Source organism: Astyanax mexicanus, chromosome 1 (genome assembly GCF_023375975.1).
Source record: "Astyanax mexicanus isolate ESR-SI-001 chromosome 1, AstMex3_surface, whole genome shotgun sequence".
Classification (NCBI taxonomy): Eukaryota; Metazoa; Chordata; class Actinopteri; order Characiformes; family Acestrorhamphidae; genus Astyanax; species Astyanax mexicanus.
Window position 1 is genome coordinate 63,574,207 of NC_064408.1, and position 22,416 is coordinate 63,596,622.

The window sequence follows — 22,416 nt, forward strand, 5'->3', positions numbered from 1 at the left end:
ATTAGTGGTGTCAATCGATTCAAAAATTTAATCTGATTAATTACAAAAAAAATCTGTAAATAACTGCGATTAATCACATTTGTTTTTCTTTAGACGCGAATTTTTATAGTGGATATTTAAATATAAATAAAAGATTGAGTTCTGTATATTTGATCTTAATGTAACTATCAACTATCAAAACTCAAAGAGTAAGAGGACCGAGTGCCAGAAACAGGAATGAGTTCCAGTCATACACTGTGTATAGCTGGACAGAACATCGTCTCTCAAAGGTGAAGCCACCACAGGTCGGGCGCCCCCTGCTGTTCGGTTGCAGAAAGCTGTGTAACCCCACCCATCCCCATAGGTTTCAATGGCAAAACAGACAACTTTCAATCACGTTTTTTCCAATATACTGTAATTTTACCTCCATTATTTAAATGCAACAGCTAGTGTAACCTCTGCTTATATTGTCCGCTCTGCAGCCTGTGACCTCGAGGCAGCCATCAGGGGCGGGTTTATTTAAATGAGTAGGCTGTCTCTCCACAGTCTTTCTCCCTCCTCTGGTCTCTACTGCGCAGACTCGGGTTTCAGGATCGCCAACATGGTGCAAGATTTTGGCTTCATTTTCATTGAATGAATGGGAACAGCGACACGGCGTCCATCTTTTTTACAGTCTCTGGTTCCAGTAATAGAAGCAAGAATTGTCCCCTGATTAACTGATGTATTAATGTGAATATTAGATCATGTAAACCACTTTTTTTTTTCAAATTCAGTTCATCATTTATCCATTTGTTTAAGAAATTGCATGATAATAAGTTTGATCAACTTCAGGTTTAGGTCTTCTTGTTAGAGAAAAATATTTTAGAAAAATAGAATGTGCATCCATATATAGTGATTTTTTGTGTCAACTTGCTTTTAAAAATGTTTTTCTAATGCCACATGCGAAAAATGTAACCATCTTTGGCTTAGAAATCTTTAAAAGTTTAATTTAGAAGAGTTACAACAAGCAAATTCCTATTCCTATTCCTATTTAGTGGATTTTTTTTTTTTTTTGTATCAATAAACTCTGAGCTACTAGATTGGATCAGACTGTGCGCATGCGCACAGAGGTGCGGTCTGGACACGAGCGGAAGGTTAGCTGTGTGCACGTGGCTGCGGGTCTGTCAACAGTGGTGGTCGGGAGCTGCTCGAGCTACTGCCCGGGAACAGAGACCCTCCAACAGCTCGGCCTTCAGACTTCTGCACGGAGAGAGAGAGAGAGACACTGCGGGAGCAGCGGCGGATCATTCATAGACTGGGTTAGTTCTTCACAGCAGAACTTTAATCACAGCTGAAGTTATAACCCTGGGTTAGCCAACTAACTAGTTAACTCTGTGCAGTAGTTCAGTATCAGTTAAAACTAAATAGTGAAATATAACTAGAGGTTTGTTCAAGTCTTCAAAGCTTTTTTACCTTCTTTTTTGTTTACGTGACTGATTTTGTTTTCCTATCATATTCGTTCCACCTTAAATAGTGCAACATTTATGCTCTTGCAGCTCTGTACTATACAGCCTCCTCAATGGAGCTTCACTGTTTAAGGTGGATCAGAAAATTGTAACTTAGTCTTCTCATATGTTTAAACAGTGTTAGGTGTTTTAGTGTTTGTGTAGTGAGAGAGTTACCAGAAGGCAAATTCTACTGAAACCTCTCTTATCATTTAACTAAACACTCCTGACTGGGTTTCTGCGTCTCGTGATGCAACAGTTAATCAGTAAGTTAGTTTGAGATCAAATAGTGGCTTTCAGTCTTATTTAGCAGCTTCAGGCATGAACTGAGATGACCTGATGTAACGGATTCATGTTGGCCTTTGTATTTACTTTAATTTATATAATGTGCAGTGTTCATAAAATAAGTTTTTAGGGCTTTATGGAACACTCACAAGTTAAGAGTTTGCCTAAGAGCACAGCAGTGATTTGTTATCTCTGTACTGGTCACTATCACAGTGTCTTTAATCATTTAGGGACTGAGGCCAAGGGGACTGAAACAAAGGACAGTAGTTTATCAGCATTGAGTGTTTTTCAGCATTTAATGTTTTCCAGCGTTGAGTGTTTTTTCAGCATTAAGAGTGATTTTCAGCATTAGGTGTGTGTTTCAGCATTGAGTGTGTTTCAGCGTTGAGTCTTGTTTAGCATTGAGTGTTTTTCAGCATTGACTGTATCAGTCGTGAATATAAGGCTGCACATCATAACAAAAAAAATAAGGCTGGGACATTTTTTAAGGTTTGTAAACAAGGTAAAGGGTTATTTAAAATAAAATAGGTATATGTTCGTTTTTGAGCTTTCTTAACAACAAAATATGTGAATTATAGTTATAACTAGGGCTCAGCAAAAATTGTTTTCCTTTACACAAGAAAATGAACCTTGCATAGCTAAACAGTCCCATTTGACCTCCTGTCCCAATCTTTCTTACTTCGTTCTTCATAAGAAAGAACACTACCAAAAGAATATGTAAAACTGATCACTATCAAAAAAATTGGCAGACACTTTTGTCCAAAGCGACTTACAATATTGAAGTACAAAAGTAATAGAAGTTAAACGTAAAACATCTTTATGTAGGGCTTAAAGGAGGTCGGAGGGAAATAATGGGATAGAGGAGTAGATGAGGGGAAGAAGATTAATGAGTTTAGAAGTAGTTAGTTTGTTAGACGTGTTAAGAGAGTAAGTGCTCTTTATTGATGCATGCAGTTGTTCTGACAATATTTATGGGAATGTATCGCTTGTCAACATCTCGTTTTGTCATATAATGTCTATTCTTATATGAAGATATAAAACGTTGATATTATTTTCTATTCTCAATGCTGTGTCTGTCTTTGTCTCCCAGGATCATGACTGTGTTGCAGTTCTACAGGAGAGAAGAATCTGAAGGGGGGCGAACTCTGAGGAGGGTTAAACAGCTGTATCCGTATGCCACCATAACAACTGAACTGTGCTACAATGTTGAGCTGAAAGGTAGGAGGTGGAAGGACAGTTTACACAAAGAGCCCTTCCTTCAGAATGTGTTCTTTATTTTCTGAAAAAATATAGATGCAGGACTAGAAGTAGAGACATAGGTGGGTTTAAAGGTGCACATTTTAAAGTACTGACGTTATGTGTATCAAATTAATTTCTGTAGGTTAGGTTTCTGGGTTCATTTAAACATAATTGTATATTATACTTATACAAAGCAATATATAAATAGGAATCTTCATAAAAAGACTCAATCCCATCCCTGGGTTAGTTTTAATGGTAGTCTTGTAGCTAACTGTGTCTGTGTGACTGACTCTCTGTCTCTGTGTGTTTCTCTCTTTCTGTCAGATGCTGAGTCTTTGAGTAAAGAGCAGAAGGATGTTTTGCGCTGGTTGTTTAGTCCTCCTCACTCTGTAGCTCTGTTGGATGAGCCCACTCTCAAAGTCACATCACCTGGAGAGACCCTTGTGGAGATCGGCCCCAGGTTCCTAAACCTTGACTAGCTTGAAACATAGTGGATAAATACATTAAATGTAATGCTTCCAATTTCAAAACTAATGTTTAAAATTGGAATCAAGTATATTTAATTCAAGGTTTCCACTATAGCTGTGAATAGCTGTGCAAGGCTATTTTCTACATTGTCATACAACTTGTTAGAAACTACATAAACAAGCCTATGTGAGATTACTTAAAGGACAACTCTTCTGTTCTCCTGCAGCTTTCTGAGATCCAGCAATTTTGGGCAGTTTGTCCATAAAAACGAGGCATTAAGAACTTTAAAAGTGCACAAGAAGTTTATTAAAAAACACTGTTTACAACCGGTAGTGTAACATTTGTGCTTTTTCAGGCTGCAACATTACATGCTTGTCACTCTACTGATTATGCTTTTACTTGAAGATGGCAGGGCCATCTATGGGATGTAAACAGTGGTTTTTAAAAAGCTTCTTGAGCACTTACAATGTTTTTAATGCCTCAATTTACATGTCAGGGCTCTCCGGATTCTCCCAATGAGGAGCTACTTTGAGCCTGTATAACAGTTAAAAAGGGATTTATCTGTAGGGGAAAAATATGCCTTGTTAAAATCCATTAGCCTGTTTGGGCAAACTACACAAAATCACTGGATTTCGAAAAGCTGCAGGAGGGCAAAGGTGGGCTATTCAACAAAGGGTAAGTACCTTTTATCTTTTATGTTTTACTACACCTAAAGTGAATTTCACACCGGAGTTCTCCTTTAACAACTCACTGTAGCTTAAATAAATGTGTGATTATTTATTACATACAGTTAATGTAATACAAAGTGTTGTTAGCCTGAATTTTAAGATATAATGATTTGCTAGCTGTGATTGCTGCATTAGATGCAGTTCAAATATCAAATAATCAGGGTTTAGATACCAAACATGACATCAAATGTTTATGCAATGTAGTTCATTAACTGTATTTGTTCTGCAGAGAAGTTTTTTTTTTTACATTTTAAATCTCCTCTCAGTTCAGATCCAGTTTAAAAAGCTACTTTTTGTGTTTTCCTTTAGGTTGAACTTCTCCACTGCATGGTCCACAAATGCAGTGTCCATATGCCAGAGTGCAGGGCTGGACCTGGTGACCAGAGTTGAGGTGTCTCGCAGACACTTAATTAAGGTCTGCAAAATCATCACACTGCCAGCCTCACTTTAATCCTAATCTTTCATTCATCACGAGTCACTGAGACATTGTCTGAGTACTGGGTCATCCCTTGCCAACAAAGTTAAACAGCGCACCAAATGAAGCTTTTCTTTGTATTGCTTTGGCCCCAACATTGTTTAGATTCTATACTGCCTGGCCAAAAAAAAGTCTCCACCTGGATTTAACTAAGCAAATTATCTGCTGACTACCTGAATATACTGAATATAGACCAGGTTATATCATCAATAGGTTTTTTTCTCCTGATGGCACGGGAATATTCCAAGATGACAATGTCAGGATTCATGGGGCTGGAATTGTGAAAGAGTGATTCAGGTAGCATGAGATCATCATTTTCACACATGGATTGTTCACCACAGAGTCCAGACCTAGAGAAGGCTTTGTGCAGCGATCAGACTCTACCATCATCAATGCTGCAAGATCTTGTTGAAAAATTAATGCAACACAGGATTGAAATAAATCTTGTAACATTTCAGAAGCTTAGTGAAACAATGCCACAGTGAATGTGTGCTGCTGTAGATGATCTAAATACTCCAACATGATCATCTAAGGAAATTCTGTTCTTGTTAGGACTTAGAATCAGTGTTAACTTTAGGGTTTAATTAAGTTTGTTTTTTTATAAAGGTTACATTAGTGTGAGTTTTTGAGATTTAAGATTAGAGAATATGTGAAGGTTATATCAATAGTTGATTTTACAGGGGTAACAAAATGACTGTGACAAAGTTTTACCATTTCATATACAATATTGTTTTTCTCCAATTAAATATCCCTTTACTGCTTTTCTTCTCAAAGGATGGACAGAACGGACCTAGGAATGGTGGAGAGATGGAAAAGCTGGTTGCTCTCTTGTATGACAGCATGACTGAGTGTGTCTACACCAAGCCCATCGCATCTTTTTCTGTGGACGTTCAGCCACAGAAAGTGTTTGAGGTTGACATTCTAGGAAAAGGTCGACCTGCTTTGGAGAAAGCCAATGATGAGCTTGGTAAGATGTTTGGATGTACTTTAAGAATAGTTTCTACTCACATTTGTTTTGGTGACATGAGTTTACTTTTTATTTTTATAACTAGTATATCTCACCAACTTCAAGAGCCAGAGAGGTTGTGAGGTTCTGATAGAGATGAGTGAGGCATGTTAAGGTCACATGACTCTCGGCATAATTTGAAGAAGGGTAGATGTCACAGGATTTTATTTAGTGCAAGTCACAAGATCTGTGCGAGTGTGGTGGAGAAAGAGACAGAAAGGGATATGGAATGTTAGAATGCCACTAGTTACCAAATAACTGGATAATTATTTTGGAATGTTAACAAAGCCAATGAGGTTTAAAGTGATGTTATAACTATGTCTTTTCTCTTTTAAAATCAATGGTTATGTTGTTAGTTAATACATTTTTTTAAACATTAAGTAAAAGGTTTTATTTTGTTGGAACACCTGGACTTTTTCTAGAGAATCTAAACAATAAAGGGGTATAGGGGGCACTGAGTGGTCCCACCATGAGCGGTAGAAAGCAGGTTCAAACCCCCGCTTATGCAGCTTTGCCATCAGCTGCTGAAGCCCTGAGAGAACACAATTGGTCTTGCTCTCTCTGGGTGGGTAGCTGGCGCTCTCTCCCCACATCCAAATGGTGATGTACTGATGTACCAGAACTGAGTTGCTGCAGCTCAGAATGAAGCTGTAGCTGACTCCACGTGTCGGAGGGGGCATGTGTTAGTCTTCACCCTCCTGGTGTGTTGGGGCATTGAATGGAAAGTATAGGACTAGGCTTAATCACAGCCTGGGAACTGCTTCATGATAGCTTTATTTAATCCTGAATTTAAGAATTGTTGTTGTTTTAGGGGTGTACACCACCTTTGTGGATGCAGTAAGTGAAATTTAATTGTCAAGATGTGAATAAAGTGTACATATTTAGCTTTAATACAAAGGGTTTAAAAGCAAAACAAATGGCAGATGAATTTTAAATATAGTGGAGGCAACGACAGTTATGGCATGGCCATGTATGACTGAGAGTGCAATTGTGTCGATATTGTTTATTGAAAATATGACTGCAGATACTGCAGATAAAAGTAGCAGGATGAATTCTGAAGTGTATAGAGCTTATGCTCTGAATTTCTGCTCAGATTTAGTAAAATTCAATATAGCTGATAGGATGGAGCTTACCAGTACAAATGGATAAAGACCCAAAACATACAATTAAATCAGTCCAAGACTCTTTCTTAAGAGAAACTCTTACATCAACCCAGAGAAGCTGCTTTTTTTTTTTTTTTTTTTACTTACCCAAGACAAAACTGAAGCCAAAAGGTCTGAAAACAAACTGCAACTGTAACTGTAACTTCTCAGTATTTTGTGAAGTCTTTTTTATAAAGGATTTGTATTGAAATATTATTATATTTATACTTGGATTAAAGCCGAAAGTCTACATTTTAATCACTTATTTCACCCATTAACAGGCCATGATTTTTGCCAATTGTCTGCCTGACATCACACAACTAAATCTTGAAGATTTCTATTCAAGCATTACATAAAAAGCTTTCATGTTTGATAAGGAACATTACTGAAAATCATAATTGTAATTATAATAGAAAATATAAAAAACTACTTATATAAGTAAATATAAGTAAATCTGCTAACGTCAAATGAAAAAAACGTATAATGAATAAAATTGACTCACCAGTAAATCTCTTTTTAACTGGTGTCTGTTGATATAAAAAAAATCACAACATTATTCTTTGATTAATCAAGATAGATTGCTCATATTCCTTGTATTTTTTGGAAGGAAAAAAAATAATACGTATGTGTAGTGCTGTGAAGATTATAAACTGGATAAACTTTAACCTTCATTAGAGTATTTCAGTTTTGATTGTTTTTAGATAACGTTCCTAAGTTTTAAATCTGCTAAATCATGGTTTTAAAGAGATTATTAGCATTCAATGTTAGCTTAAAATATAACATTTGTAAGTGTTTTTTTAATGCATCTGGACTGTTCATGAACAGGTTTGGCCTTTGACTCCTGGGATCTAGACTACTACACAGCATTGTTTCAGAGAGTGAAGAGAAACCCCACCAGTGTAGAATGCTTCGACCTTGCTCAGTCCAACAGGTGAGTGTGTGTCATTACTCCTGTTTGGTTTATAGCTGATTGGGAAACCCGTTGAAGCAAAAAGCAACTCTTAATAGTAGCCTGTGAGTAGATGCAGAAGTACAGGGTACGCATCAGTATTTTTATATATATAGAAGACTTTTCTGAAAATGTGAAATGTTGTTTTCCATGATCCAACCCGCAGTGAGCACAGTCGCCACTGGTTCTTTCGGGGCCGGATGGTGGTTGACGGGCAGGAGCAGAAAGACACGCTCTTCAGCCTGATTATGGGAACCCAGCAGCACAGCAACCAGAATAATGTGATTAAATTCTGTGACAACAGCAGGTGAGTGGGTAGACGTGGTAGTTGGTCTGTACAGGCTGGCTGCATGCACATTAAGTCACTTACGGCATGAACTGTGAGCATAGTCACCCCTGCATTTAAGTCATTGTCATGAACTGTATGTGTGTGTTTGTGTGTGTTTGTGTGTGTTTGTGTGTGTGTGTGTGTGTGTGTGTGTGTGTAGTGGCATTAAAGGCATGGAGCTGGAGTGCATGTTTCCCACTGACCCGTCTCAGGCCAGCTGCTATGAGACCAGAAGCACCACCAGACACGTCATCTTCACTGCAGAAACACACAACTTCCCCACCGGTCAGAACTCTAAAACAGTTACCCTGTTCACCTTTTTAGGAAACTTATTTTAATAACTAACCTTCATATTTACTTCAAATTCAAAGCTCTTACAATCGCCTACAAGGTGATGACAGAACAGGCTCCTTCCCACCTGCACTCACTCCTGAAGGCTTACGCTACCTCCCGGCCGCTGCGCTCCTCCGATGAACGTCGCCTCGCTTTGCCAAACATTCACACAAAGCAATCCAGACAGTTCTTATACAGAGTTCCCCAATGGTGGAACAAACTACCTTCTACTACCAGATCAGGAGAATCTCTCGCTATCTTTAAGAAACTCCTGAAGACAGAGCTCTTCAAAGAGCACTTACTCTCCTAACACCTCTAACACACTAAATACTTCTAACCTCATTTCCTTCTTCCCCTCCTTCACTCCTCTATTCTATTATTTCCCTTTGACCTCCTTTAATCCCTATCCAAAGATGTTTTACCTTTAATTTATTTTACTTCTGTACTTGACTATTGTAAGTCTCTTTGGACAAAAGCTTCTGCCAAATGTAATGTAATGTAATGTAATATATATAGTAAAGACATTTTCAGACTAAAATTAATATTGCTGTTTGTTCACCCTCTCAAATTAATGGGCTGATGCTTACAGATTTTTGTATTGTAAGAACATACTTTATTGACATCTTCTAGACTTTAGTCTTTTCAGCTAGCTGACCACAAATTTTACCAATAGGATACTAAGAGAACAGAAAAGCTACATTGATACATTTTCAGTGTTCTTGTTACAGTGCTAAAAACAAAGCTATGCAATGCTATGCTACATGGCCCTTGAGAGCCAGAGTGGTGCTGTAAATAATCCAGTCAAAATAGGGGACATCATATATTAAATATAAATACATATATAAATTAGAGGCTGAATTACCTTCTGTTTTTCGCTGAACTTTACGGTCCTCTGGTAATTTTAGTCCCGTCCAGGCTGACATCGCTGCGTTTCGTCACCTTGCGTTTAATAAAATAGCTATTTGTCCACTGCCACGCATCGTAATTACACTTTGGGTTCATGTTTCCACGAAGAGCAACGTAAACACAACAGCAAGTGAAAATGGAGGAGCTACTGAACGTGACTCGTCACATGACTGTGAAAGCCGAAAAACTTACTGTTCCTCCTGTTTTTTCAATTGCATTTCAGGTGCAAGAGTTTTATCACTGAGTAGAAGTGTGAAATATTTTTCACAGATGTTCCCCTGAGAAACTAATCCCGTCCGGATAGGGTTTATGAAACCACATCTGGGCCTTTTTTCTCCTGAACTAAAGTAACATACATACTATTTTTACTTCGATTAACTATGTAAAATTCTCAGGGCATTCCGAAATTAATTTATTTTAATTTCACAATTTCTCTGTGTTCTTAAAGTGCTTTATAAAAAGATGTTAAAGTTATGAACTTGCCATAACGTACAACATTCTTTTAATCTGTTAAAATAATACCCACTGTTTTATTATAATGTTTTAATACATTAAGATGTTGTAATTCATCACAGGTGTTGCTCCATTCAGCGGAGCCACCACTGGCACTGGTGGACGAATCCGAGATGTGCAGAGTGCTGGCCAGGGGGGTCATGTGATTGCGGGGACAGCTGGCTACTGCTTTGGTAACCTCCACATTCCAGGTGTGTTTACCATTTAAAATAAATCCTATCTCTCTTACTTTTTCTTATCTGGTTCCAGTTATGTTATTTAAAAGATTTGTATTAGTTTAACCATTATTGCAAAGAGGGTAGGGCATATTGAATTAAACTGCTTTGCTGACTTTATTATTTTCTGTAGGTTTTTCTCTCCCATGGGAGGAGGATGGTTGGGAGTATCCGTCCACCTTCGCCCCTCCTCTGCAGGTTGCTATTGAAGCAAGTGATGGAGCTTCTGACTATGGTAACAAATTTGGAGAGCCGGTTCTTGCAGGTACAGTGATTTTATATGTTTATAATAAGGGGTTCTTAACCCTGGTCCTGATACATTTTAGTGTGTACTTCACACTCAGCACCTCTGATTTAAGTTGGTAATTGATGAGACAAATATTTTAAACCATTAAATGTTGTAGTACATGGGTTCTTTTTTTCAGGATCAGGGTTGAAAACAACGACTTTACATGATATCTGACTTGAATTAGCAGAAAAATATAGTAATGTTATTGACTAAGTATTTTTAATGCTTTTGTGATTGGGTAAAAAAGGCTTTGCTAGATCCTTTGGAATGCGATTGGCCAATGGGGAGCGACGGGAATGGATCAAACCAATCATGTTCAGTGGTGGGCTGGGTTCCATTGAGGATAAGCATGTGAAGAAAGAGGAGGCAGAACCAGGTAAGGAAAATTGTCAGCAAATAAATCATAGTGTAATTAATAGTGAATTCCTAATTGTTCTATTTCTATAGTCCACTTATAAATATTTTACATAAAAGTATCACTGTGATTTATTAAGATTCCCTATTAATGTCTGATTAAAGCGGTCAATTTGAATGAGGTTTATGAGATTTCCTTACTAATGTGCCCTCAATTTTCTTTCCTTTCCTTTTTCTCGCATGTAAGGTATGGAGGTGGTAAAAATTGGAGGTCCTGTGTATAGGATTGGTGTAGGAGGAGGGGCTGCATCGTCTGTACAGGTAGACACTGGCTGTAGTGTCATTTATTTAGATTCACTGTTTAGTTGTAGAAACTCTTATTTAGAACATCACAGCTAGATGAGTTGTATTGGAAAAAAAGATGGTGAAAGGTGGTAAATTGCATGTGGAAATGTTCTGTGTTTGTTGTACAGGTGCAAGGCGATAACTCCAGTGATCGTGATCTGGGTGCAGTGCAGAGAGGAGATGCTGAGATGGAACAAAAGATGAATCGTGCTCTCAGGGCCTGCTTGGAGAGAGCAACAGGAAACCCCATCTGCAGTATCCATGACCAGGGTGCTGGGGGAAATGGTAATTATTAGTTACTGTGTTGTTTTTACTGAAACTCATCATTGATATTTTGATGCCAGTCAATTATTTCCACTTTCTTATTGCCTCTCATTCCTAGTTAAGAATATATGACTTAATTAGTGGATAAACGGTTAACTTGTAAGTGAATGCTACAGCTAACTATTACAGTACCAGATTCCCATGAGGACTTCCATCTATATCATATATTTTTGAACTAGCTGCTTAAAACCTTTGTAGATGTGTTCAAGGCACCTCAAATGATTTAAATAATCTTGGAATTTTTTATTAAGGCCTAATTTTGATATATCTTTCCTAGTCTACAATGCTGCTGAGCTGGGTATTATTGTTGTTATAAAAAACTAGCAGTGTATCTAATTACATTAGGAAAAATACCTGCTCTGACATGAACTGTAAATAAATACAGCTCTGTAAAACAATAAGAGACCACTTCAGTTTCTGAATCAGTTTCTCTGATTTTGCTCATTTATAGGTTTATGTTTGTGTAAAATGAACATTGGTATTTTATTCTGTAAACTACGGACAACAATTTCTACCAAATTCCAAATAGAAATATTGTCATTTAGGCCATTTATTTGCAGAAAATGAGAAATCGCTGAAATAACAAAACGATGCAGAGCTTTCAGACCTCAAATAATGCAAAGAAAAAATTCAAGCAGTTCAGTTTGGTTTGATGGATTGTGATCATTCATCTTCCTCTTTTTATTTTGGAGGTTTTCAATTTGGTAAAATCAAAGAAACTCAATTTTTAACCTTCTTATTTTTTTCAGAGCTATATTATTGGAAATTAATTGTGCAGTACAGTCTCTTATTACATTGAATATGAATTTCTGTCAAAGATTACTACAATTAAACTACAACATATAGTATATTATATAGTTATGAAAGATTTCCTAAACCATTTAAAACTTTTGTCTATTTAATTTCTCCTGTATTTTAGGAAATGTATTGAAAGAGCTAAGCGAGCCTGCTGGAGCGGTCATCTACACCAGCATGTTTAAGGTAAGTTTTTACATAAAGGATTTTTTTTATATACCAGAAAGGTATTTGTTACTGGGCTAATATTCACAAACCATCTTCTCTTTTGCCAGAGAGGAGACCCCACTCTCAGTGTTCTGGAGCTGTGGGGAGCCGAGTACCAGGAGAGTAATGCTCTCTTGCTCCGCCCGTCTGACCGGGGCTTCGTTGAGAAAGTTTGTCAGAGGGAGAAGTGCCCTGTGGATTTTGTAGGCAAAATCACAGGGGATGGCAAGGTGGGTGTGAGCAGTTTTGAAACTGTCGTTCAGGTCTACATATAATCCTATTTTTAGATATTTCTTTATAATAACCACTTTTTCATTAATCTTTTCAGATTGTTCTTGTGGATGATTTGAACAACCAGTGTGATGGAGTGAACAATGGACGGTGCCCTGTGGACCTGGAGCTGGATTGGGTGTTAGGAAAGATGCCTCAGAAAGTTAGAGAAAGAACATAAATACTAAACCCATTGTAGAATCCCCACTCATTGTGTAGTGTAATGGTGCATGTAGTAAAGTCTCCCCCTGGTGGTTATTTTGACATTGACATTTACGGAGTGACTTACAACAGTGTTTCATTACTTCAAAAATATCCATAGCTAATTTGTAGAGACTGGGATCAAGAGATGCACAAAGCGTTGATAATGTTTAGAGCCCTAGGAGATTATTATTATTATTTATTATTTTTAAGATTAGTTTAAGAACTCCTTTAAAAAGATTCAGTCAGCGTTTGAAGGGCGCTGTTCTGACACACAGGGGACTATCGTTCCACCACTTTGGTCCTGCAGCACAGAGAAAAGTCGGGATGTTTGTTTTCTGTTGGTTTCGAGGCATGGTAGTTCGAGCCGAGCCGTACTGGAAGCTCTAAGAGCTCTTGGTTCAGATCTGACTTTAACCATTACCAGCAAGTAGGAAGGAGCTGGTCCATTTTTGGCTTTGTAGGCCAGAGTCAGGGTTTTGAATCTGATGTGGGCGGCAAAAGGAAGTCAGTGGAGGGAACGCAGCAAAGGAGTCACATGACTAAACTTTCGGAAGATTGAAAACGAGTCATGCTGCTGCATTCTGAATTAGTTGCAGGGGCCTGGTGGCTTTCAGTGGAAGACTTCATCTAAATCCTGTTAATATTTACAAATATTTTTTTTTCCCTCTCTCTCTCTGTCTCTGTAGGAGTTTGTGATGGACTGTGTGGTGCCCTCTCTGAAGCCTCTTTCGCTCCCTGCTGGCCTGTCTGTTCTGCCTGCTCTAGAGAGAGTCCTCAGACTGCCTGCAGTGGCCAGCAAACGCTACCTCACAAACAAGGTCCTCTTAACATGCATGCTTCTAGAAACAAATAAGGAAATGTCACGTTTAATTAAATCACTGCTGCAGAGGCTGCAGTTAATTCACTTATATCTGTCGTTCTTGTGTCAGGTGGATCGTTCTGTGACTGGATTGATTGCCCAGCAGCAGTGTGTAGGACCCCTCCACACCCCATTGGCTGATGTGGCTGTGGTCGCCCTATCACCCTTTAGTCTTCAGGGTGCTGCCACAGCAATTGGGGAGCAGCCGATTAAAGGCCTGGTTTCTCCGGCAGCGGGGGCTCGAATGGCTGTGGGCGAGGCCCTCACTAACCTGGTGTTTGCCCAAGTCACTGCCCTTAAGGTAAATAATTTAACTCAGTAATACTTGAATAATACTGATGTATGTAGGCCTGTCAAAATAACACATTTTTAAGATGTTCTCTTGTCAGGGAAATAATTGCAATAAACAATATTTTGTCATTTTAGGAAGATTTTATTACACTGGCATAATGACAGTACAGTAGCATGATAATGCATTTCCGCATTACACTAAGTAATAGCATTTAACGTTTGACAATTATGGATTTTTTTAGATATTGAAATTTAAATGTAAAAATGTTTAAATATCTTAAATACAGTATTGTGCAAATGTTTTTAGGCACCTGTGTCTTATCTGTGCAGTTAGTGTTTATTAGCTCAGTAAAACACTGGCATTACAATAAATACAAACAGAAAGCAGTGCTTTTACAGCACTGTTTCCCTTAAAACATCTCATAATCTCTCCTCATCTGAGTTTAATAGAGTTATTTCTAGTTCTCATCATATCAACAGCTGGTTTGGTAAATTGGTAAATGTGGTAAATCAGGTGAGCTGCTGACGGAACTGAACAGATACACGTGACATGCTGACTGAGGAGCATCCAGGAGAAAACTGGAACTACACTTTGTTCTTCAGCTTGGCTCACAGAATATAACCTACTTAGTTAAAAATTAAAATTTCTTGTTGCGTTTTACTGTATGTATGTTTATTTGCATCTGTTCAAATCATATGTGGTGCTTTTTTTCAGGAAAAAACACTCATATTGCTGAAATAAATGGATTAGTGTATATTACTTTGGTGCCTAAAACTTTTGCACAGTACTTGTATCTTAAATAAATACAACATTAATAAAATATACTTATTCTTGTTTCTAAAAACAAAGTTTTTATACCAACTCAATCACATTAATTGGCACATTAATATTGAAGTCTGGAAATTTGTAGAGACAGGTGTATACTTGTTAGGGACATAATGACGGACATTAAGAATATGACTGTTACAACAGAAGAGAGTAACTCTACATTCTGTATTATTAACAATATGCATTGGGTGAGATATGGAGATACAATCATGACCCTGATTATCTGTGAACAGCAAAGTGTGTGTGCTCTCTTTTAGGATGTGAAATGCAGTGGCAACTGGATGTGGGCGGCAAAGTTGCCGGGTGAGGGGGCTTATCTGTGGGAGGCTTGTCAGGCAATGTGCAAGGTAATGGGTGAGCTCGGCGTGGCTGTGGATGGAGGAAAAGATTCCCTCAGCATGGCGGCTCGTGTCGGCGGAGAAACCATCAAAGCACCAGGTGTGTGTGTGTGTGTGTGTGTGTGTACATATTTAAGCATTAGGGGTATAAGAAAGTATGAACAATATTTATGTTTTGCAATAACATATCGATTTTCGAGTAGAAGTACAAGTACACGTATGAATTTTAATTAATAGTTAGGTTTGCTGGCAGACAGTGATTCATTTGTGTTGTTTTTAACTCCTAACTGCTAGATAGCAGTGTTGTCTGCAGAAAAGTAAATATTTATTTTTTGATATGTCAGTTTTTACTGAAATTACATTCTAAAAGCAGACTTGCTCACAGTTATTGTCTTGCTCACAGTATTACAATATATAACACTATTTTAAATCATAAATCCTTTATCATTATTTATACCATATTACCTGGTTCTTATCAAAACACAACCCTATTTAGCATGTGTGTATTTATGGGTCATTGTAAATGAATTAACCAAACATTTTATCTTATTTCTTCAGGCGCTCTGGTGATTTCTGTGTATGCTGTGTGTCCTGATATCACTGCTACTGTCACCCCTGACCTGGATGATCAAGAAGGCAAAGGTCAGTCTTGCACAGAATTCAAGTCTATTAAATCTATTAAATCAATAGTTTATGTAAAGGGTCAAAAGGATTGAAAATTACATGTGTTTATTCCTGTATGTCTGAGAAGTTGGGCGCAAAGAGAATAAAAAAGTAATCTTTAAATTGTTGTGTTGTACATGTTTATGTATATGATGCGTGTATATTTAAACCACAAAATACAGTAAAATACTGGATTATTTTTCTTTTTTTTGGCAGGTGTGCTGCTGTATGTTCCTGTTAGTGCTGGTAAATATAGGCTGGGTGGTTCAGCTCTTGCTCAGTGTTATGGCCAGTTGGGAGACTGCTGCCCAGACCTTGATCATCCAGACCTTCTGTCAGCCTGTTTCAACACAACCCAGTTGCTCATTCAGGGTAGGTGGTTTTATTTATTTTTATTTTTAAACATTTTTCTGTCTCTCTCTCTCTCTCTCTCTTTTTCTCTCTTGATCCTCGAGAATGAATGGATAACAACAGAAATGTGTCAGATAAAGAGTGCTGATAGTGTTAGGTTTACTTGCTTTTAAACTAGTTTGATAAAATCGTCTGTGTGGCTTCTTTCTGCTAGTGGTCAGTTGTGTGGGTCACAAGTAAAACCCTGGCTGCTTGTTTTTTTTTTTCCTTTAATAGACCACCTGCTAAGTGCAGGGCATGATGTTAGTGATGGAGGACTCATTTCTTGTCTTCTGGAGATGGCTTTTGCTGGGAATCGTGGGTTAGAGGTGAACTTGCCGTTTGAAGGTGTTGGAGGTTAGTATAAGATTTTTAAACCATTAAATCTCAGTCCTTTACTTGCTAAACTGCATTAAATTGAGCCTTTATCTGTGCATATCTCTCTCTCTCTCTCTCTCTCTCTCTCTCTCTCTCTCTCTCTCTCTCTCTCTCTCTCTCTCTCTCTCTCTCTCTCTCTCTCTCTCTCTCTCTCTCTCTCTCTCTCTCTCTCTCTCTCTCTCTCTCTCTCTCTCTCTCTCTCTTCTCTCTCTCTCTCTCTCTCTCTCAGTGATTGAGGCCCTGTTCTCAGAGGAGCTGGGCTTGGTGTTGGAAGTGTGTGAGAACAATGCAGACAGTGTGTGTCAGCGTTACACAAATGCTGGACTTGTCTGCCACAGGATTGGCACTACCTGTGGCTTTGGACCGGACTCCATGGTGAGCTGGCCTTCTTAAAAATGTGTTTGTTATTTTTTTCAATATAATTTTTAAACTTTGTAAACTGCAAGAACATATGCCTAAATTCCTTATATTTAAATAACTTACTAAAGTTTTATGAAGGAATGATAAATTTTTCTAGTATTGGTAAAATCCCCAAGAAAAAAACTGCTTTAAATTGAGACCACTTCAGTTTCTGAATCAGTTTCTCTGATTTTGCTATTTATAGTTATATGTTTGAGTAAAATGAACATTGTTGTTTTATTCTATAAACTCCGGACAACATTCCTCCCAAATTCCAAATATAAATATTGGCATTTAGAGCATTTATTTGCAGAAAATGAGAAATGGCTGAAATAACAAAAAGATGCAGAGCTTTCAGACCTTAAATAACGCAAAGAAAACAATTAATATTCATAAAATTAAGAGTTTAGAAATCAATGACTGATCAACCCTGATTTTTAATCACAGTTTTCATGCATCTTGGCATTATATTCTCCTCCACCAGTTTTACACATTGCTTTTGGATAACTTTATGCCACTCCTGATGCAAAAATTCAAGCAGTTCACAGCTTGGTTTGATGGCTTGTGATCATCTATCTACCTCTTGATTATATTCCAGAGGTTTTCAATTTGGTAAAATGAAAAAAAACTTTTTAAATTTTTTTAAGGTGTATTTTATTTTTTAGAGCTGTATATGGTATCTTAATTTTAGATTTGTCACATTTGATAGATAGATTTTGCTAGTTATTTGTTTAAAGTTACAGCCTAATATCATAATAAAATACAACTACCAAACCTTTTAAAGGATGAAACAGAAGTGAAGTTACTCTGATGTTCTGCAGGTCCGGGTGAGTCTGTGTGGGCAGGAAGTGCTGAATGAAAGTCTGCCCACTCTCAGGACATTGTGGGAAAGCACAAGCTTCCAATTGGAACGTTTGCAGGCCAATCCGCTCTGTGTTCTACAGGAAGAGGAGGGATTGACCACTCGCACTGAGCCGTTCTTCAAGTTGTCGTTTGACCCAACAGAATTCCCTCTGCTTAAAGAGATTGGTTCGTTTTTTTTGTAATGCATAGTAGTATTAAAATGACTGGCAGTGAATGATAAACTTTGACTATTAGCTTTCATATGGTTTTCTTGTGTTTTTCTGTAGATGGAGGGAAGCCTCGTGTTGCAGTGGTCCGGGAGGAAGGTAGCAATGGAGATCGAGAGATGGCTGTGTCTCTGTTTATGGCTGGGTTTGAGGTACACAAACACTATGACACATTTTAACACGAAAAATGTCCTCCAACAAAAAGTCATACAAAATGTCCCACATAGATTTAAATTTTAGAAGTTATATTGCATGTCCAAAAGTTTGTAGACTTTTTTACCAAATAAATACAGGGTATTAAAATGTCCTTGCTTCAGCAATTTTTTTTATATATATCTTTCTGGGTTATTGAGGTCAGGAAGAGTGCAATAATTTGACTTTTTTTTTTTTTTTTTTTTTTTTTTTTTTTTTTTTTTTTTAAACTTGTCCTCTGCTATCTGCAGGTATGGGATGTCACAATGCAGGACCTGTGCTCTGGCTCCAAAACTCTGGATCCCTTTAGAGCTGTTGTGTTTGTGGGTGGCTTCAGTTATGCAGATGTTCTGGGCTCAGCTAAAGGTGGGTTTCTGTGAACCAAAAAAAAACGTAAACCATAAAAATGCATGCCTCTGTGTTGCACTTTTACATGCTGCCCAAAAGATTTTGATTGGGAAGCTAGAGATATTTGTAGTTTGGTATAACTTCTTATAAAAATAGCTTTAAATTAGTGCTGGGCGGGATATACAGGTTCATATGGTATACCGGAGGGGAATTCAGAAACGGTATGCATTTTTCAAATACTACCATACCGCTAGATGCGCTACTGAGCACTGCGTAGAACAGCGTTGCAAAGGAGGCTCAGTGTCACGCTGTCCTACCTGGGAAACATAAGAACAGAACTTGTGGAGCTTCTGCTGCTGTTCCTTGCAATATGAGTAACTATAGCCCTTTTAAATATATTAATACTGTAGCTTAAAGGATAATATTAATGCACTCTGAACTGAATGTATTTAGTAACTGGAGAACGAAGGGAATTGTGATAAACTGATAAACATTTGCTTATGTACTTTAATGCCTCTAATGGCTTCAATAATAACATTTTAAATTGATATTAAACTTGTGTCTTACTTGTGCAATAGAGCTTTTTTGAAATATTACTTTTGAATACTGGTTAATTTGTAGTGTATTACTTTTTAAGGTCTGTTACATTCTTCAGCTTTTTTTTTCAGTTAATGAAGTCTGATTTCTTTATATATTTTGTTTAATTTTACAGGACAAAGTAAACCCAAAAGTAATCAAAGCCTTAATTTAAAGCCGTAGAGTTTTATATTATGTAACCCTAAAAGTACAGTAACTCACAAACCTATATAAAAGCCCAGTCATTGAAAAAAGTATACATAAATAAATTATAATAAAAATACAGTGATATACCGTGAAACTGTCAGAATCTTGCAAAGTACCCTGAAGCTTAAATATTGCATAAGAGCATATTTGTTTGTTTATATGACTATTTTGTGACATTCAGTGCTAAAGTGTGTTATGCTGTTGTCCTGCCTATTTCATTAGGCTGGGCAGCCACAGTGACCTTTAACACCCGGGCCCGCGAGGAGTTTGAGCGTTTCCGACGTCGAGAGGACACCCTGAGTCTGGGGGTGTGCAACGGCTGCCAGCTCCTGGCACTTCTAGGCTGGGTGGGTGGAGCTGATGATGGAGGTGAGGGCAGAGAATAAAGCTTACAGTTCATCAGTTTGTATTCTGTCTAAATGTGGAATACAGCAAACAGAAATAAACTGTGCTAACAGACTCCCTTTCCTTGTAACAAATTAAAATATTCCAGATAGTAAATGTGTAAAAAGAGAAGAGTATTTACACAACTATCTCTCTACTCTCTATCTCTCTCTACTTCTGTCAGGTTCTGATGTGATCTTGACCCACAATAAGTCTGGGCGTTTTGAGTCCCGGTTTGTGAGTGTGGGTATTCTGCCTTCTCCAGCTGTGATGCTAAAGGGAATGGAGGGATCTGCTCTGGGCGTTTGGGTCGCCCATGGAGAAGGTAAAACTTCCCTACTGAACAAAACATAGCAGCAAGTATTATTTGAGTCACACACTCATTTCATAAATATATCTGCTTCCTTTTAAGTGTATTTTTAGGATACACTATTAGTTTAGTTTAGAAATAGACTAGACTAGTTTTTCATCAGCATTCTCTCTCTCTGACTAAACATAACCTGGAGTTGGATTTCAGTTCAACATTTTAGTTCAAAGACACTTGTGAAATGTAAGCTGTGTCTTTGAACTGAAATGTTGCCTTCTGAAGTGAAAAATACTGTTTTATAGTGTGGTGATTGCACTATGATTTTGATTTCCTGGAGTGTTCCAGTAAAGCTGATGTCTGTAAGTGTTGGTATTTGGGGAATTTAGGGCCCTCTCTGGTGAGAATGGGTAATTGTACAGAGCATGCGGAATAATCATTTTAAACTGGGCGGGTGTGATGCGGATGAATCCAACTCCAGGTTATGTTTAGTCAGAGAGAGAGAATGCTGATGAAAATGTTTTTAGATGCTGTAAGAGAGTTATTATATAAGGTTGTCAGTTTTGTCAGTATAAATGAATGAGGTCTGAGTTTCCTCTTCTGAAGTCTCCATTGCTCCACCAGCTGCTCGCGTTCAGTAAAACTGAGCCGGATCCTCTTTTAAAGGCTGTACGTGTGACGTAAGTAAGTGAAGACGTGTGGCCAGAAGAACTCCAGAGAAAATGACCCGACACCCCAGTTTATAGAATGAATATATTAGGCTTAGCAGGGAGCACACTGGTACCACACTGGGACCATTAAAAACAATATTTTATCCTTTTTCCACTCAGAAATGCTTCTGCTTTTAGTTTAGAAACACAATAATACAGACTGCCACTTTAAGTAACCTGTTCCTATTGGTTTTGAATATACTATGAACCTCTGGCAAATATATTGTTTCAGCAGTAGTTTTACATAGTTTCAGATATTTTCTTTTCATTTTCCACTGTAAAATAGTTACACTTCAAATCAGAATCTGTTCTGTTCTGTTATCTCTAGTAGAAATCACATTTGTTTTACAGCTAAAATATAAGTGTATTTGAATCCAAGTCAACTTTAAAACTGATTAAACATTGTTGATCTGTGAAACTGTATAATGCAACTGGATTACTAGACTTTTAATAGACTAAATCTGACTAAATAAATCAGTGCTCACTCCATTCCTTATAACCTCTCCTGCACAGGTCTGATGCAGTTCCGCTGCCCTGAGGCTCAGGACAGACTGATCAGTGCTTCTCTGGCACCTGTTCGCTACATTGATGATTCTGGAGCCCCTACTGAGACCTACCCCATGAACCCCAACGGTTCTGCTCAGGGTATAGCAGGCATCTGTTCACCGGATGGCCGTCACCTGGCCATGATGCCGCACCCAGAGCGTGCTGTGCTGGGCTGGCAGTGGCCTTGGGTCCCGCAACCCCTCAGGGCATCTCTCAAGCCCTCGCCTTGGCTCCGCATGTTCCAAAACGCTGCTGCCTGGTGTCAGACCACGAGCCAGTGAGAGAATGTCTGTGCCACTGTAATCATTATGCCTGTGCCTCCTGTACTGTTACTTGTCTATGACAAGCTGTGAGACCTTTGTACTGACGATGTGAGAGAGTGTTTAAATAGTTTACATAGTGTTTGGCACAAGGCTAGACTTCTACATCTGTGTTTTTCTAGACAGGTGAAAATAACAAGCATTGTTATTGATTATTGCTGATTATTGCCCATTTTCAGATAAAACGCATACATATATACATACAAACACATGCATATTGTTGCAGTCAAACTTTAACATAATGTGAATTGAGTTTCATTGTCAATCATTTCATTGTCAATTTCATGAAGAATGGACCAATACAAATGACCCCAAATCTTTTTTTATATTGACATCTATTTCCGTTGTGAAGGGTTTTTAAGCGACAACAATGGTTTGGTAGCACTCTGTCACTGTGCCAAGTGTGAAAATAGTTTTTTTTATTACTTGCACTATAGAATCAAGTAATGAGGACCAAATTGTCTCAGCATTCCTACTTGTATCAGTATTATAGTCCAATGGAAACATGTCAAAAAATAGGGAAAAAAAATGTTTTAACATTTTTGAAGCTCATATGTATCGTTATTTGGGCAGGAGACAATTTATGGCAGTTAGAACAGAATGTACCATGAGCTTGTCTTACAGTATGGTTGCACAAGGTTAAGAATGTATTTTCCTAGGTAACATTTCATTGAGTAAAAAACACTACTAGAACCAAAAATATCAATTAAACTGTTGACACAATTAAATAACAATTAAGTAATATGATGTGCTTTTGTGCTTGTTTTTCTTCAC

General features: G+C 37.8%; 1 protein-coding gene across 1 annotated transcript; it reads left to right on the plus strand.

Moving 5' to 3' along the window:
* Positions 1 to 1,092: 1,092 nt before the first annotated feature.
* Positions 1,093 to 22,389, plus strand: pfas (phosphoribosylformylglycinamidine synthase). Its single transcript, XM_007259497.4, has 29 exons — positions 1,093 to 1,277; positions 2,839 to 2,966; positions 3,312 to 3,447; positions 4,493 to 4,598; positions 5,433 to 5,625; positions 7,632 to 7,737; positions 7,922 to 8,062; positions 8,244 to 8,368; positions 9,898 to 10,026; positions 10,184 to 10,315; positions 10,587 to 10,715; positions 10,941 to 11,014; positions 11,167 to 11,323; positions 12,282 to 12,343; positions 12,433 to 12,594; positions 12,693 to 12,797; positions 13,525 to 13,656; positions 13,768 to 13,998; positions 15,075 to 15,255; positions 15,714 to 15,797; positions 16,035 to 16,190; positions 16,446 to 16,565; positions 16,816 to 16,961; positions 17,807 to 18,014; positions 18,116 to 18,207; positions 18,499 to 18,613; positions 19,601 to 19,747; positions 19,947 to 20,087; positions 21,290 to 22,389. Exons 2-29 carry the CDS (start codon positions 2,843 to 2,845, stop codon positions 21,601 to 21,603), a joined length of 3,948 nt encoding a protein of 1,315 aa, XP_007259559.3. The 5' UTR covers positions 1,093 to 1,277; positions 2,839 to 2,842; the 3' UTR covers positions 21,604 to 22,389.
* Positions 22,390 to 22,416: the final 27 nt, after the last annotated feature.